A 17052-nucleotide genomic window follows, 5' to 3' on the forward strand; every position below is an offset into this window, starting at 1 on the left:
TACAAAAATATGTTAACATGTTTTTATGGTTACTAAAATGCATAAATAAATATTGAAACATTTTCTGTTTTTATGTCCAATATGGTAACTATCAATAAACATAATATACATAAAATTTATGGAAGACTCCAAAGAGTCTTTGATATATTTTTAAGAATGAAAATGGGTCTTTTTTTTTTTTTTTTTCTTCTTTTGGCCATGGCCACACTTGTGGGATCTTAGTTCCTGGACCAGGGATTGAACTTGGGCACTCTGATGTGAGAGTGCAGGGTCCTAACCACTGGACCCTCAGGGAATCCCCTGTAAATAAGTCCTAAGTCCAAAAAGTTTCAGAACGCTGCTCTACAGCAGTTTATCTGAGTTTGACTTTGTTTACAATCCATTAGAGTCCATACACTATTAAGACACATGTTAACTTTTAGATTTCAGGCCAGTAGCGATGCAAATCATTTCTATCCACTAGGAAAGATAATCTACATCATTTTATAGGACACCAGCCAGCTTTGTATCCAATCTAGCCATCTTACTCTGTTTCCTGAAAGAGTTATAAATACCTAGTTTTTCGAAAAGCTTCTCCAAACTGGCTTTATCATATCATTGGTTACTGTTAATTAAAATGGATAAATCTCTGACGTGTTCATTATATATTTGAGTGTTATGTTTTGAGTTTCAGATTATGCATTGACAGACCCTTAGAACACGTACACATGCTGTCTGTGTATATATATACTATGCGTACACATGTATATACTATACACACATATATATACGTATATGTATATTTTACAGCACGGCAGACCAGATTCTCTATTCTGCATCTAGCTCTTTCCATTTAATACTGGTACATGCACTCACTTGACAATCTTGTCTTCTTTTATTTACGCATATCACCTTGCATTTCACCCACGACTACGTTAGTAACGGTAAACACACCAACAGAAAGGTCGCATTTTCCTCTTTGGACTCGCAAGCAAGAGGTTCTCGCTGTCCCGCCTTGCTTCTGGACGTCCAGTCTGGAACACAGCCCACAAACCACGTGACAACAGCATGGCTCACGTAACAGTTGTTGCCGGCGCTACAACTCTTCCGCCAGTTTCCAACATGGCCACTAAGCGCCCTCAATGCCGCAGCCCCGGGCCCTCTTGCTCTTCGGGGCCCACTTCTGCTCCTCAGCGAGACCGCCCCAGAAGCCCGGGGGCAGTAGGGGCGGTGCCCGGGTCCAGTCGGCTCCAGCGCAGTCCAGCCCAGCTCCGCCGCGGGGGCGAACAAGCGCGGGCCGGAAGTTTCCCGGGCGCGCTAGCGGCCGGGGCCGTTACTGCAGAGCACCGGAAGTGGCCATAGGCCGGCGTCCGGGCCGCGCCCGCAGTGAGTGAGCTTTCCTCCGGCCGGCGACGCCATGGAGCCTGGGGCGGCCGAGCTGTACGATCAGGCCCTGCTGGGCATCTTGCAGCACGTGGGCAACGTTCAGGACTTTCTGCGTGTGCTCTTCGGCTTCCTCTACCGCAAAACGGACTTCTACCGCCTGCTGCGCCACCCGTCGGACCGCATGGGCTTTCCCCCGGGGGCCGCGCAGGCGCTGGTGCTGCAGGTAACGCGCGGCGGGCGGGAAGCTCGGGGTGAGGTGGGGGAAGATCGTGGGAGCCCCGACCCCCGCAAGCCCGCTCCCGTAGTCCTCGACCCTCTGGGAGCTCAGGCTGCTGCGAGCCCACCGCTTCTTTCGCTGCCGACCTCAGTTTATGCTCTGGCGCTTCCCCCGACCCGCCTCCTGCGGCCGCGGCTTCTGCGGAGATGCTGATCTGGTATCAGTTTACTCCTGTGAGAGGTGCCGGCTCTAGAACAGCCTGGTCCGATAGGGTGCATTTGGATATCAGAAGCTCAGGGCCCCGGTCACCTCCAGCAGCGCGTAACCCTTCGAGTGACAGGGCCGGCCAGTCAGAGAATGAAAACAATGCAGGCTAGACTGGGGAATGGGCGGCGGCAGCACGGACACCTGCACACCCCAGAATTACGACTGCTGGACGAGGGGGAGGCTGTGTGATGGGTGTGGTTCTTTTATTTGAAATGTGACTTTTCACGTCAAAGACAGTCATAGTATAATAGTACTTAATAAGTTTACATATGAGCGTGTATCTGTGCATCCCAGGTTAAGTTTATGTTGGAGGCTGTCATTCACTGAAGTTGACGGGGTATTTGAAATGTAATAAGCAAGAGTTCACACACTCAGCCACCGCAGGCATTGGAGATACACTGGTTATGCGGATGGTTAAATAATGGTTTCTCTGCTTGGGACACTTACGCTATACTTAAAGAGAGGAAATACAGTAACAGGGACCTTTGCCTATTACCTGACAGAGCCATTGGAAGGAAATGAATAGAAATGATCTTTTGGAAATGAAGACAAGTTTTGTAGAGGAGGTGGAATTTTGATGGGATCGAAAGAGCATACTCAGTCAAGCATTGAGCGAGGAACCTGAGAAAGTAGAAATTCTGGTGATACCTCTTACTGTCGTCTAGCACTTTACAGTTTATGAAGTGATTTCAAAGGTTTATCTCGTGAAGTCTTGCTGCTCGCTTCAGGTTGGTCCGATATTACTTTCCTAAGTGCCTGCATGAAGAAACAAACGCTTAAAATGTCTGAATAACTACCAGAGATACTATGGTCAAATGAGGAGTGAGGTTGGTATTCAGTTTGAAAACTTAAGGCTGTTGCTCATCCTTGTAGTGGTTAAGTACCATCCAAGTGATCAGAGAGCTGTGTGTCAGAGATGGTTTTTAGCAAATCCTTTGGCAAATTAATAATTTCACAGAAGCTTGTGAAATAGATAAGGTTGAATTTTATGTGGCAGATGAGGGTGCCAGTTCAGCAGATCAGGTGGTTTGATTTGACCAAACTCATCATAGAGCTATAGCTCAAAACCTCATTTTTCCGATTCCATATTTTTCTGTTCTATTATTTAACCAGTCCATTGTAGAGTGGCAACACTTTCATCTAGGGTGATCTTTTGCAGAAAAAAGAAAGGAACATTTACCGAGCACCTAGTATGTACTAATTGTTATGTAATTTTTTATCGAGGTTGTCATTTGTTCTTAACCTGAAAAGGTTGATCTTTCTCCTTGTTTTACAGGTGAACTGACAGAGGTAATTCATGAATCTGGTAACAGTATGTAAGACACCTACTATGTTTTAGACACTCTCAAAGGTTAAGACTTGGTGAACAGTTTAGTAAAGTGGAGGTGGGGAACAAGGCAGAGAGAGGGGTGGGATGGGCCAGAGGTGACCCAAGGTTTCAGACCAGGGCACAGTAATAATGGTAATGCAGTCACTGAACTGTCACCTGAATTTAGGGGAAGAAGCTTAGTTTTAGACAAGTTGAATTGGAGATTGCAGACAGAAGTCTCTGTCCATAGGCTGTTGAATTGTGGCACTGAAGCTCATGGGAGGTAGAAGAATCTGAGTGGTTTAAAGGAGAGGAGCTGAAGGTGGAGGAGCAGGGCAGAGAGAAGGTGCCTTTGGAGGGAAGGACCCCAGAGAAGGAATTGGAGAAGCAAGAGGCTGTGGGAGTGGGAGGGAGATGGAGGGAAATGGGCAGGACAGTAAATTCCATGGAAACCAAGAGGGACAATTTCTGGCAGGTAGTTAAGAGGAGTGTAGTGTTTTCTGAAAGTGGTTCTCAGTCATCAGCATTGCTCAAGGAACTTTAAAAGAGCAGATATCCCCTGGTTATTTTGGTTGAGTTCAGTTCAGTTCAGTCACTCAGTCGTGTCTGACTCTTTGTGACCCCATGAACTGCAGCACGCCAGGCCTCCCTGTCCATCACCAACTCCTGGAGTCCACCCAAAACCATGTCCATTAAGTTGGTGATGCTGCAACCATCTCATCCTCTGTCATCCCCTTCTCCTCCTACCCTCAATCTTTCCCAGCATCAGGGTCTTCTCAAATGAGCCAGCTCTTCGCATCAGGTGGCCAAAGTATTGGAGTTTCAGCTTCAACATCAGTCCTTCCAGTGAACACCCAGGACTGATCTCCTTTAGGATGGACTGGTTGGATCTCCTTGCAGTCCAAGGGACTCTCAAGAGTCTTCTCCAACACCATAGTTCAAAAGCATCAATTCTTCGGCGTTCAGCTTTCTTTATAGTCCAACTCTCACATCCTTACATGACCACTGGAAAAACCATAGCCTTGACTAGCCGGTTGAGTAGATCAGGGTAAATCCTGGGGAGCCGTTCTTTTATTCACAGAGGCATTGGGCAGTGGGGTGCTTGGGGGTCTCTTCAGAACTCAGGCAAAGAGAGTTTGGATGGGAGTATTGTAGTGCTTCATTCTGGAACTCCTGTTTTCCCCTGATATTTTGGGGTATGGGATGTTTGTGTGGTTTAAACCTTCTTCAGCTTTTCCTCCCAGTTCTAAGGGCTTGCACAGCCTGGCTGTACAGTTTGAAGGACCTTCAGCAGGAAAGATGCATGTGGAAATTGTATTCCACTCCCTTATTTATTAGTATATTTTAAGCAAACAGTAATTTAGACTGACATTTTGTTCATTTCAGTTGAACCTGTGTTTATTCTGGAGTTCAGTTTGGGAACCCTGCTTAAAAGGTTACCCCCCCACCCCACCTCCCCATGAGAGTCAGGAAAGCTAGCTCTTTTTGCTCCTCCCTGAGCTTCTTGGGAAGTCTTGGGAGAATCACTGTCCTCTGTCAGTTGAGAAGGTTGACTGGAGGTCAGGGACATGTCTTCCAGCTCCGCAATCCAGGATTCTGAAATGAGTGCTGAGGTCAGCGGTGATGTGAGAGGTGAGGCAGGTGTCATCTTAGAGGAGGCGGGGGTGCTGAGTAAGCAAGGGCAGTGGGGGCCACAGTGTCATCAGGAGTATGAGGCTGGGGTCCAAGGGAGGTCCCCAGTGTTAGGAGAGAGCCCTTGCTGTTACTTCTTTTCTGGAGTTAAGATGAAGATGTGGTGTGTCAGGAAGATGAATGGCTCTGAGGGCAGTGGGTCTGGTGTCTGGTGTCAGTGACATGGGTGTGAGAGGAGTGAGTCAGGGCCTCAGGTTCTCTGGAGAAGCAGAGATAGGTACTGTTTCTAGTTTTTAACCTTAGGATTTCCCTTGCCTTCCTCTGCCTACATTTCCTTTCAATGTTTAGTGTGCTTCCTGTATAATTTTTTACTTTCTTCTTTCATTGGCAGGATCTTGGGCAAGTTACCCTCTGAGCTTAGTTTTCCCTCATCTTTGAAATATCAGTGCTATCTTCCTAACAGCATTTTCCTGAGTGTTGTGAGAGAATGTTTATAAAAACACTGACATTGTAATTTCTCTTGTTCTGTCTTCTTGCCCAGTGCACACAGCAGTTATTTAGCCCCTGTCTGCATTCTAACCCTTTGGAAACTGACTCCTACACACTTTAAAACATTTTTATTTTGTTGAGACTACTTTTTAGAGTAGTTTCAGGCTCAGAACAAAACTGAGGGGAAAGGACAGAGATTTCCCATTTACTCCCTGCCGCCCCCACCCCCACAGCTTCCCCTGGTGTCAGTGTCCTCCACCAGAATGGTGCGTTTCTTACAATGGACGGACCTGCTTTGACATATCATAGTCACCAAACCCAGACTTGACTTTGGAGGTCATTCTTAGTGTTGTTCACTTTATGGGGTTTGGACAAACGTATCATGACATGTATCCCTCATTATGACATCACACAGTATTTTCACTGCCCTAAAAAATCCTGTGTAGTCTTACCTGTTCATTCCTTTCTCCCCTCAACCTCTGGCAACCACTGGTCTTTTTATTGCCTCTAAACTTTTACCTTTTCCACAGTATCATATAGTTGGAATCATACATTGTGTAGCATTTTCAAATTGGCTTCTTTTACTAATATGCATTTAAATAACCTCCATGTCTCTTCATGGCTGATAGCTCATTTTTTTTTATGACAGAATAATATTCCATTGTCTGGATGTACCAGTTTGTTTATCCCATCATTTATTGAAGGATATCTTGGTTGCTTCCAGGTTTTGGCTGTTATGAATAAAGTTGCTATATACATCCGTGTACAGGTTTTTGTTGGTACATGTTTTCAAGTTCTTTGGGTAAATACCAAGGAGCACGGTTGCTGGATTGAATGTTAGGGTCTCCTCCCACCTACTTTTCAAGGTGGATCTTCTGGCTTTTCTGTCTCCAGCTGCTGTAAGAAATATTTCTTGATGAGCCCACCTCTTGGCGCTATGACATTTCCTCCTGTCATTCCTCTGGAAGAGGTACCTTTCATTCAAGGTCTGATTCAGACCCCCTTCTTCTAAGAGATGTCCTTAGCGCTCTCTTGCCAGAATGCTCATTTGCACCCACATTCCGATGGCATCACATGTGTTTATCAGAGCCTCTCCTTTCAGACTTGTCATTTCTGGGTCTGTCCTGGCTATACTTGAGGGTTATGTGCTCCCTTGAATAGTGCATGCAAAATGTCATTTTCCCGTGCACTTGTTGGATGGAGAGTTGCAGCACTTTTTTGGGTGTGACTGGGTCCCAGGGAAGATTAATGACTGATCCACATGCCAGAAAGTTGAGTTCTTCAAGGGTGGGAGCTGTTGTTGGAATTTGGTGCTCCTGGCAGGTTGTAGGCACACTGCGAACGTCTTTTGAATTCCCAGGGTAAGACCTGCACTGCCCCTCCTCCCATGCAGTGTAGGAAGATAGCAGCAGTCCAGTGAGCCGGCCTGTATTGTGGATTGAAATTCAGCTCATTCTCCATCTTCCCTTTTTGCATCTGAGTTGTTGGTGCCTTTATAGCTCTCAGCACCAGGACAGTGGGTTCTTTGCATTTGGAACAAGACTCTCTGAGGCTGTAGAAGTAATGACAGATGAGACCATGTAGTTACGCATCCTTTTGACGTAAATGTTGGGCTCATAGGTGTATAAATATTGTGAACCTTGGCTTGTAAAAGTTTCACTTTTTCGTTGATTTTGGAATTCCCCTGTTAAAGATTGTTTTCATAGTGGCTTTTGGTGAAGCTGAAGTGCATTTCCATTTTGCCAGTGGGAACATTTTCTTATCTATTGCTTTTTCATTTTTTTTTTTTTTTGTAACCAGATTTTGCTGTATTTCTACAGAATGTGTGATACAGTACTGGCAGATGAACTCAACACTGAATTGCTGTTTGATTTTAGGTATTCAAAAGTTTTGACCACATGGCCCGTCAGGATGACGAAAAGAGGAGAAAAGACCTAGAGGAGGAAATCAGGAGGAAGGAAGAAGAGGAGGCCACGGCGGTGGCAGCTGCCACAGCGGAGCAGGGGCCAGTTCCGGCCCCGGTTCAGGAGGTGGAGGTAGACTCCACCGCAGACTCAGGTGGGCCTCAGGAGCCCCCAGGCCCACAGGGCGCCGTGCGGGAAGTGGCTGTCGGCTCTGGGGAGGCAGAGCCGCCAGGAGCAGATGCTGGTGCTGCTGAAGTCCCCAGGGAACCACCATCTCTTCCCAAGTAAGGATTTCTACTTGCTGCTTCTTTCTTTTCTTTTTCTCTCCCCTCATCATGCTTCATTACGAGACACTGAATATAGTTCCTTGTGCCATACAGTAGGATCTTGTTGCTTATCTGTTTTATACATAGTAGTATGTGTCTAGTAATTTAACCTTATAACTTACCTTCCCTTCTCTTTGTTAACTGTAAGTTTGTTTTCTGTGTCTGTGGGTCTGTGCCTGCTCTGTGTATAAGTTCATTTGTATCTTTTTTAGATTTCATGTATAAGTGATATCATATGATATTTGTTTTTTTTTTCTGTCTGGCTTACTTCACTTGGTATGATAATCCCTGGGTCTGTCCATGTTGCTGCAGATGGCATTATTTCCTCCTTTTTTTTCTTAATAGCCCAGTAGCATTCCATTTTGTGTGTGTGTGTATGTGTGTGTATCACATCTTCTTTATCCACTCATCTGTTGATGGACATTTGCATTGCTATCATGTACTGGCTGTTGTAAACTGGGGTGCATATGTCTTTTCAGATTAGAATATTCTCTGGATATAGGAGTGGTATTGCTGGATTTTATGGTAACTCTACTTTTACTTTTTTAGGGAACCTCCATAGTGGCTGTACCAATTTACATTTTCACCAACAGTGTAGGAGGCTGACCTTTTCTCTACATCCTCTCCAGTGTTTATTATTTGTAGGTTTTTTAGTGATGGCCATTCTGACCAGTGTGAGATGAATACCTCATTGTAGTTTTGATTTGCATTGTCTAATAGTGATTTGATCATCTTTTCATGTGCCTATTGGCCATCTGTATGTCTTTGGAGAAATGTCTGTTTAGGTCTCCTACCCATTTTTTGTTTGGGTTGTTTGTTTTTTTTTGTTATTGAGTTGTATATTATTTGCTTATTTTGAAAGCTATAGGTCAACTAGTTCAGTCTTCTTCCTTTTTTTCCTCTGTAAGGTAAGGTAGTAATCTGCCCACAGTCATATAGCCAGCTAAGAGCTTGAGCCAGAGTTAGAGCACTGGGCTCATAGAGTTTGCTTTCCCATGAGACCTGCTTATCATGTGGAAGTTTCTCCTCAGAGTCTTGATTCTGTTCTTCCCCTGCAGAAGTAACTGCTGAGACGCAGGCCTACTATCCTCTTGGTCTAAGGGATGCGTGAAGAGGTTGTCTGATACGGGGGACTGTGGACCCAGAGCTCCCCCCGAGTCTGCCATTTAGTAAATGCATTACCTTGGGCAAGCAGGGTCACTTTTCTGTGTCTCAGTTTTCACCTTTGCAACGCAAAGGTGGTAGTTACAGCACCTGCCTCACTGGCTGGCGTGACTATTGAACGAACCAAGGATCATACAGCTCCTGAGTGGCAGGGCTTCAGTCAGGCCCTGTGTTGGTACTTGTCTTCACTTTTCAGAGATTCTGCTTCCTGGTGCTTCCCTGCCCCCGTTTGGGTGAGAAGAGATGATACCTCCTAGTGTGTGAGCTGAGGCATTGTCTGAAAGAGCACACTGCCCCTGGCCAGTTTCTGTTTTTAGGCAAATCTGCTTTCTTTCCTCTTTAATAGGACTGCTCCCTGCCCTTTCCTGCCTCATCCCTTCTAACTTAACTTCCCTTCTGTTCTTCCCTCTCCTCGCACTCTGCCTCTGACCTCTTCTGGGGAAAATGAATTTTGTGGAGACAGATTGGGGCAAGACAGCAGAGTCTGAAAGTCTGAGGTCGATTGCATGGAGGATCAGTGCCCATAACCACCATGTGTTCAAGGGGCGTTAACTGTTTGTGTGAGAAATGCCTGGAAGGAAATACATTATGAGTGGAATTGTGAGTGGTTTTCATTACCTTTGTTCTTCCTTACTATATTTTCTAATTTTTCTACAATGAGTTGTATACTGTGTTTTACTAATTTTTGTGCATTCTTTTTATAACGTCTAAAAACTCTGTTAAAAGAGGGGCTTGTTTTTGACTCATGAATAATAGATTAGAATAGCTGCCTTGTTGTTTTGCAGAGACCCTATTCTTAGACCAATGAGTTGTGTTCTGGGTTAGTATCAGCGTTGGTTTTGTGAATTCTACCCTGGTGTAAGTATAGACTGAAGACTTGGGTGTGTTCCAGAAAACCTTAGACTGGTGCTGCAGGCTTAGTGGTTCCAGGGACTGAACCTTCTTGGCCTTCAGGTACTTGCTGATTTTCTATGAACGAAATAAGAAATTGTGGTCCAGATCTCTAACTCAATCTGAAAGGCAGTGCTGGGGCAGATCTGAAATGGAACATGAAAGCCATCCTTGTCCCCCAAGTCCTTCCAGTCAGTGCCCGAATAACTTATCCTGTGAACTGTAGATCTGGAAAGTGAAAGAAAGAAAGTGAAAGTCTCTCAGTGGTGTCCAACTCTTTGTGACCCCATGAACCTGCCAGGCTCCTCTGTCCATGGAATTCTCCAGACCAGAATACTGAGTGGGTAGCTGTCCCCTTCTCCAGGGGATCTTCTCAACCCAGGGATTGGACCCAGGTCTCCTGCTTTGTGGGCAGATTCTTTACCATCTGAGCCATCAAGGAAGCCCCTGTAGATCTGTGGATTCTTGTAATTAAATAACCTAGGACAGTTACTCTTTAGGTAGCCACACAGAGGCACTGCCTTTCCTGGGCACCCTGTCCAAAAACCAGTCACCTAGAGTCTGATTTCCAGTTTGAGATGACTGATTTCTGATTCCTCCTTCTTGCTACCCATTTGCTAGTGGTTCTGGCCAATATTGAGTAGTAGTGATGGCAACTTCTCAGTCTACAGGCAAATCATTCTTTGGAGTCAACTTGTCCCCAACCTAGGCCCTGCCAACCATGGGTTAAAGTTTGCATATACATAAAATAAGGTACAGATTTTAACACGTAAATCCACATGCCACCTCAGTGCTTAAGGTGCCCAGTTTTATCCCTTAGAGAAGAGAGCATTTGGGCACACAGATTTCCTTGTCCATACAAGATAGCTTTGAGAACATGCTTACTTTCTGCAGAGGAGCTTCCCAGTATGAGTTGTCTGAAGTGAAGATACTGTAAAAAGTTCTGCTTAGAGTCCCAGTGTTTCTTATTGTACTTGACCCAGCGAACTGTGCTCAAAGGACTTTCCTGCTGGGAGACTTTCAGAAATGCTGATGACATTACTGTTGCTGTGGGAGGAGAGAGGGATGCAAGACCAGTAGCATCAACATCCTAATCGCTACATCAGACACCTCTCAGAGCGGCTGGTGGGGTTTGCCTCTTTGATCCCATCTCTGTGTCTGGTCCCACTTCGGTGGCTATAGGTCCTGCAGTTTCGTTCTGGATCTGCAGGTGTCGCTGTAGGCAAAACAGTGATAACTGCACTTGCTGGTGCTGGAGTGCTGACAAAGATGTCTGAAAGGCTGTGCTACCTCTGGCTTTTGTCTTTATAAAATCACGAACAGAATTTTTTAAAAAGGAGAAAAAGGAAAGAAAGCATTATTGGCCCTTCCACAATACAACCTTGAACTGCGCAGGTTCACCTATAAATGGATTTTTTTCAGTAGCAAATACAGAATTCCTGAGTCCCTCCCGAGCTACCCATCTTCCTGCACAGGGAAGCAGACAGAAGAGAAGGGGGTGTCATGGAACTACTTGATGCGTTGACCTGTCTGGTAAAGTCCTGGTAGAAAAAGGGTGTGTTAGAATGCTGCTCAGTGCTTCTCTTATTTTGGGTGGCATGGCCTTTGTGTTCAGTTATTCCAGGGACCCAGATGCTTCTTGGGAAGGGGATGGTGTAATTTGGAAGATAAGTTTCAGATTTCCAATAGTATCCTCAGCAGATGTTTCATCTTCATCACGCCTGGTGCATTTGCCCCAAGCAGAGCATGTTCTTCAGTGCTTTTGTCCACTCAGCAAGGTCTTCCAGCACTTCTTTTCTGCTGCCTGCCACAGGTAACCGCGTCTCCTTTGAGTGTGTGTTTCATCTTACCATTTGTTTATGACTAGTTCTCACATCTTTCAGCGTTGGGCAGAGACTTATTCAGCCTGTCTCAGGTCCTAGCTCCATGTTAGGTGAGTGTCTGTTGCATGCTGAGTTCATTCCTTAGTGCCTCTACTTTGGTTCTGCTCACCCATATCCTGTGACATCTCTGCCTTAGAGATGCAGAGGGCATCTCTGCATGGGCTGTCACAAGAGCAGAAAGGTGAAGTTTTCTGCCGGGGCATCCCGTCTGCGTGCAGTCACGCTTCCTGAGAGCTAGCTTCCTGGGTTTGTCTCTAAACAGGGTCCTTCCTTTGTTGGCCCCTGCTTTTTCAGGTGCCCATTGCAGGAGGCACTTTGATAGAGTCGCGTGGACATACTGGAATGCCACCCCAAGTACCCACCCTGTCGGCTTATGGTGAAGATTGACTGAGGTCAGTGTGTAAGACCTGATGAGCAGGAGTCCTGCACGTAGTGAGCCCTCAAGTAGGTACTGTTCTTGGTATTGCTTTTTTAAACAAGCACAGACTGTTTTTTTCTTCATTATAATCAATGTAGGCTATTTGGATAACAAAGATAAGGGTATAAAGACAAGAAAACATCCTACCATTTTCCCTTAATTTTATGGGATATTCCTATAATTTTTTTCTATGCATATAAACATGTGCATGCGTGTGTTTGAACACACATACACAGAGTGCTTATAATATAGTTGTCTTACACTTGGCTTCTGTTTTGCTGAACATTGTATGCTGAGCATTTCCTGCATCCCTTTTGCTGATTTTGATTTCATGTTGTGTGTGCTGTTGAGTGTCGTGTGTCCAAGAGGTTCTTTTGCTCGGATGAGGGTGTTGGCTGTAAACATGCATTTTGAGAATAGTAAGTGGAAAGCCAGAGGTCCAGGGATGTCTGCCTACTTTCCCCATAGATGCAGCTCTCTGACCTCACTGGGGCTGTGCTGGGCCTGCCTGCCTCAGGGTCTGTTTTCAGTCTCATCCAGTATAGAAGCTGCTCTCCCACCCAGCGATTCACCCTGAAACTGCCCCTTCTCTAAGGAACCTCAGGTGTAAGAGGCCTCAAGGATTTGATTTAAATTGCAAGTCAAGAAAATATGATATAGGTTGTTTGCTAGAAGTATTTTTTTTTCCTCTAGAAACATTATATTCCTGTTTTCATTTTGAGATTCATTTCTAGCTTCTAGGCTTCATTTAGAAGACGTTAGCCTGTATATCTTAGAGCAGTGACTTAAGTTTATTGGATACTGAAGCCATATCATAAAAATGACTTGGTGTCCTAGCCTGTGAGAGTGAACATGAGTGTGTGGGGAAGGAGGGGGCCGGTGAGACTCCCCCAGGGAGCTTCCCCCACCCCCCGGAATGTGTACTTCAAGATGCCAGAGTCTGACGTTCTTCCTTTCCACCGACGGGGAATGGAGAGAGCAGTGTGAAGTGCTTTGCTTGAAACCATAGTTAGCAGGGAAGGCCAGAGTCAAGGGGAATTGAAGCAGTACCCAGTGTGCTTTGGGGCCCAGATGTTCTCTTTGTTGTGTTAAGAAAAAAAAGAAAACAGCTATTATCAGAACTGTCTTGAGAGATACTTTTCAAAAGTAACACAGTTGGTTTCTATTTGAGTATTTTTTGGTAGCACTAAAGAAGTATAACTTTTTATGCTTCCTTTTTTTTTCCTGTTGAAAAAAAAGTATATGCACCTTGTGAAAAATGTATTAAGTTGAATTAAGTACAAAGGGGAGAAGACGGAAGAAGGTCACGGATCTGCATGCATTCACTGCCAACCCTGGCACCCGGCCATTTCTCCCCCTCCTGTGTTATTTAGAAGTAAGTTTTACCTCATCATTTCATCTGTAAATGTTTTCAACCAGTGTTTAAACTTCCAGTTTTTCATAGTGTCATAATTTTTAAAAAAGTTTAAATCTGTAAATTAAAGGCTCCAACCACATATTGCTTATAGTTGACCCTCTGCTTTTTTTTTTTTTGACCCTCTGCTTTTATATTCTCAAAATTTGTTTAAAAAATCAGGTTGTTGATATGCTGAGTTTCCCACTCATTGATTATTATGTAGTAGAGTAAATTAGCAGTTAGATTTAGGGTAAACACTTTTGAAAGTTATGTGTGTACTGAAAATGAGTTCTCCCTAAAGGCAACCATTGTCCATACTTTTGTAAAAACCTTTTGACTTTTATTTATTTTTAATTGGAGGATAATTAAATAATTAAATAACCAATGTTGTTGGCTTCTGCCGTACATCAACATGAATCAGCCATAGGTGTACCCCTCCCTCCTAACCTCCCACCCCACCCCACCCCTTTAGGTTGTCACAGAGCATCGGGGTGGGATCCCTGCATCGTACAGCAAATTCCCAGTGGCTATCTACTTTACATGTGGAAATCTTTATGTTTCAGCTACTGTCTCAATTTGTCCAGTCCTCTCCTTCTCCTGCTGTGTCCACAAGTCTCTTCTCTATGTCTGTGTCTCTCTTGCTGTACAAATAGGTTCATCAGTACCATCTTTCTAGGTTCCATATATATGCATTTATATATAATATTTTTTTTTCTCTTTCTGACTTACTTCATTTTGTATTACAGACTCTAGGTTCATCCATTTCACTAGATGTAAAATTTTTGTCTTGTAAGCTTTTTATTTTTCATATTGATTTATATTTTCCCTGTTATTTATGATATGCTGTGTGTACTTTTAATTACATCCCTGAGCAGCCGACAAGGACTGAGTCTTCCTGTTGCCAGGTGCCCTTTTTCCTGATATGCATTGTCACTGTCTTCCCAACTACGGGACTTTTAAGATGCTGATTCTTGGACCCACCCCTTGAGATCGAATTTAACCAGCCTGGGTGCCACCATGTGTCAGAATTTTCAGAAGCATTCTGGGTGAGTCTGCCTGTAGCTAAGGGTCAGACTTGACTACAGCCTTTCAGCTGTCTCAAAGTATTCTACCCTGTGGCTAGTGTCATTATTTAGTGAGTCTCCACAGGGAGTGTAGTTACGTTGTTTCCAGTCTACCACCATCACAAATGATGCTGCAGTGAATGTGCTGTGCCTGTACATGTTTCTTGGAACATGTGTATGAAAATCTGTTAGAGGAATTCCCAGAATAGGAATTACTGGGTCAGAGGGTATGAAGTGTGTAATTTTGATGGATATTGCTAGAGTGGTCTCAGAGATGTTGTAACAGTTTGTTCTGTCTCTGCCAGAATGTTTGATTGTGCGTACCTGACCCAACCTCCGACACCAGCCAGCAGCCCTAACGCATTTCTTAACTGCTCTTACCTTTGCTCTGTCGGTTTTATTTAAAATGTGTTTTTTCCTCTTCTGTTCCATTTATTCATAAACACTAAACCACTTGTTCTATTTGTTTGTTAGTATCGAGCTGTTTTATTTACCATGGCTTTATTGTGACACATTTTAATACTTGGTTTAATCCCTTGCCCACAGACTTTTCTAGTAAATTTTTCCATGTGAAAAATTCTGTTGAAATTTTCATTGGTAATACATTAAATATGTGTTTGGAATTAGACAGAAATGATGGCTTTACCTTATTGAGTCTTTCTGTCTAAGAACTGGGTATATTTTGTTTATTCATGTCTTGTTTTATGTTCTTCTGTAGAATTTTAATGTTTTTATTCAGTAAGTCCTGTGCACCGATACTGAATTCTCTCACTGTTTTGTAATGGTGTCTCAGTTGATTTTCTAGAAATATAAACTCTTTAGTTTTATTATAGTGTTTTAGTGACAACTGTGTTTAGTAATACATTATATACATTTTAAATGTTTTTGTAAATTCATTTTTTTCTCTCCCTTATTTGTTGCTCTGAGCACCTAGAAGGGTGGAGCTGACATTTGCTCGAGGGGACGGGGTAGGGGATGGCTAGTGCTGAGGGTGACAGGTTAGGCTTTGGCTGCAGTCCTGTGCATGATGTCCGTGAGTGATGCAGGTGAAGTCTGAGGATGCTGGTGATCTTGGGTCTGGAACTCAGAGGGTGGGACGTAGGCGGGATTGGAGTTGGGAGTTTGAGAAGCATCAGTATATGAATAGGTCTGAAGCCACTGACTGGATGGGATCACAGACTGGATGAGGCAGTGAGTGTAGATGGAGAAGACATCCAAGGAGTGAGAGCTGGGGCACTGTACATGAGGTGAGCGGGCGTCTGCCTTGGGGTCAGGAGAGTGGGGTGTGTGATCAGGGGGTGCAGGCCAGGGCAGGGCAACCACGAGTGCCCTGTCACGAGGGTGTCACGTGCTGCACCCTCACATGGCGCATTCGCTGCTGCTGCACCCTTTGCGTGCTCTCTGCTCCATCCTGCGCATCCTTGGCCGCTCTCGTCGGTCGTCCCTCCTTTCCTTCGGGATGCACTCTTGACCTCTCCCCTGGTCTGTTTCTGTGGTTGGCTCTCCTTGGTCAAGCGCTTCTCTGGCTTCTGGCTCAGACCCTTGTCTCTGGCCCCTGGTGGCAGCTCCCATGCGTGTCCCCATGTAAACTGCCTTTTTTATGTCTTTAGCCCCCTGTGTTAGTTTTCTCACCAGGGAAACCAGGAGAAGGGCAGTTGGCAGAAAGTGATGGAGGGACGGAGCCCAGCTTTCTGTTACTGTGTGCACCTTGGCTCTATTTATCCTGTCCACCATGTGTCCAGTGCCTGCAACGTCCCTGGCACATAGCTGGAGCTTAGTAACCAGCCTAGTGAATGAGTGATTCATATTAAAAGTCATATTCAAGAGTGATAAACTTCTGAATTTTAACATATCTAAATAAATTCCATTATCGAGTAACATTCAGGTTTTCTTGAATTTTCATAGAATTATGAAAATTTTCATAGAGCTTTCACATCTGTCTATGTTCTGTTCATCCCTGTCTTCTTTTATGGCAACTCAGCGTTCTGTAAACTCCCTGGTTGAGTCCTGTGTGACCATGGAGCCCTGAGTCCCTGTCTCTGTAGGGAGAGGCCAGGCACTTAGCTTTCCTGCTGCTGAAGAACGCTTGAGGGACAGGCCCTGGGACTGGGCATGCAGAGCCCTGGTCTGAGCGGGCCTTGGGCTCTGTAGGCTGTACTCTAAGGAGGCTGAAGCAGGCCCGAGTTTTTAGTCTCTTTCTCTTAAGCCAGGGAATCTGTCCTCCTGTGGGTAAGAGAAATCCTTCTGGGAAGGCCACCATGTACGGCAGGTGGGGGCTCAGCAGTTGGCTGACATAGGGCTCCACCTCCAAGTTCGCTTGGAGAAGCCCTGGAATAGGCCATCTCGGATGACTCAGCTTTGAATCCTGTGTGTCTGGTTGGTTGTGAGCTTGGATTCTGAGTTTCTCTTGAGGGTCAAGTCCCCGTCCCGGTCTTGATGATGTGGTGGAATGGGGTCAGTTGTTTCTTAGCTAAACAAGGGCCAGCGTGTGCTTTTGCATATAACTCTCAAGGTCTATTTATTTTGTTGTCTTTAAAAAAAACTTTCTATTTTAGATGATTAAGACCTGCCAAAAAAAGAAAAGTTGAAAAAACCATGCAAAGAATCCCATAGATCCTTCTGTCAGCATGCCAGATGTTTGTACCTCCTGTAACCAGGGGCTGCTGTGAGCACATCTGAAGACCTTGTTCCAGTTTCACCCATTGTTCCACTAGGGTCCTTTCTCCC

At 44.8% G+C, this 17052-nt stretch overlaps 1 protein-coding gene across 2 annotated transcripts in view; it reads left to right on the plus strand.

Annotated features, from left to right (window-relative positions):
• The first annotated feature begins 1255 nt into the window (after positions 1–1255).
• The window catches only part of NUDCD3 (NudC domain containing 3), a 69059-nt gene continuing 53262 nt past the window's right edge, over positions 1256–17052 (plus strand). For both annotated transcript variants that reach the window (XM_061165607.1, XM_061165608.1), the window contains exons 1-2: positions 1256–1588; positions 7157–7467. In XM_061165607.1, coding sequence (XP_061021590.1) covers positions 1397–1588; positions 7157–7467 — 503 coding nt within the window. In that variant the 5' untranslated portion in view covers positions 1256–1396. The remainder of the gene's footprint in view (positions 1589–7156; positions 7468–17052) is intronic.

This window comes from Dama dama, chromosome 18, assembly GCF_033118175.1.
Source record: "Dama dama isolate Ldn47 chromosome 18, ASM3311817v1, whole genome shotgun sequence".
Taxonomy (NCBI): domain Eukaryota; kingdom Metazoa; phylum Chordata; class Mammalia; order Artiodactyla; family Cervidae; genus Dama; species Dama dama.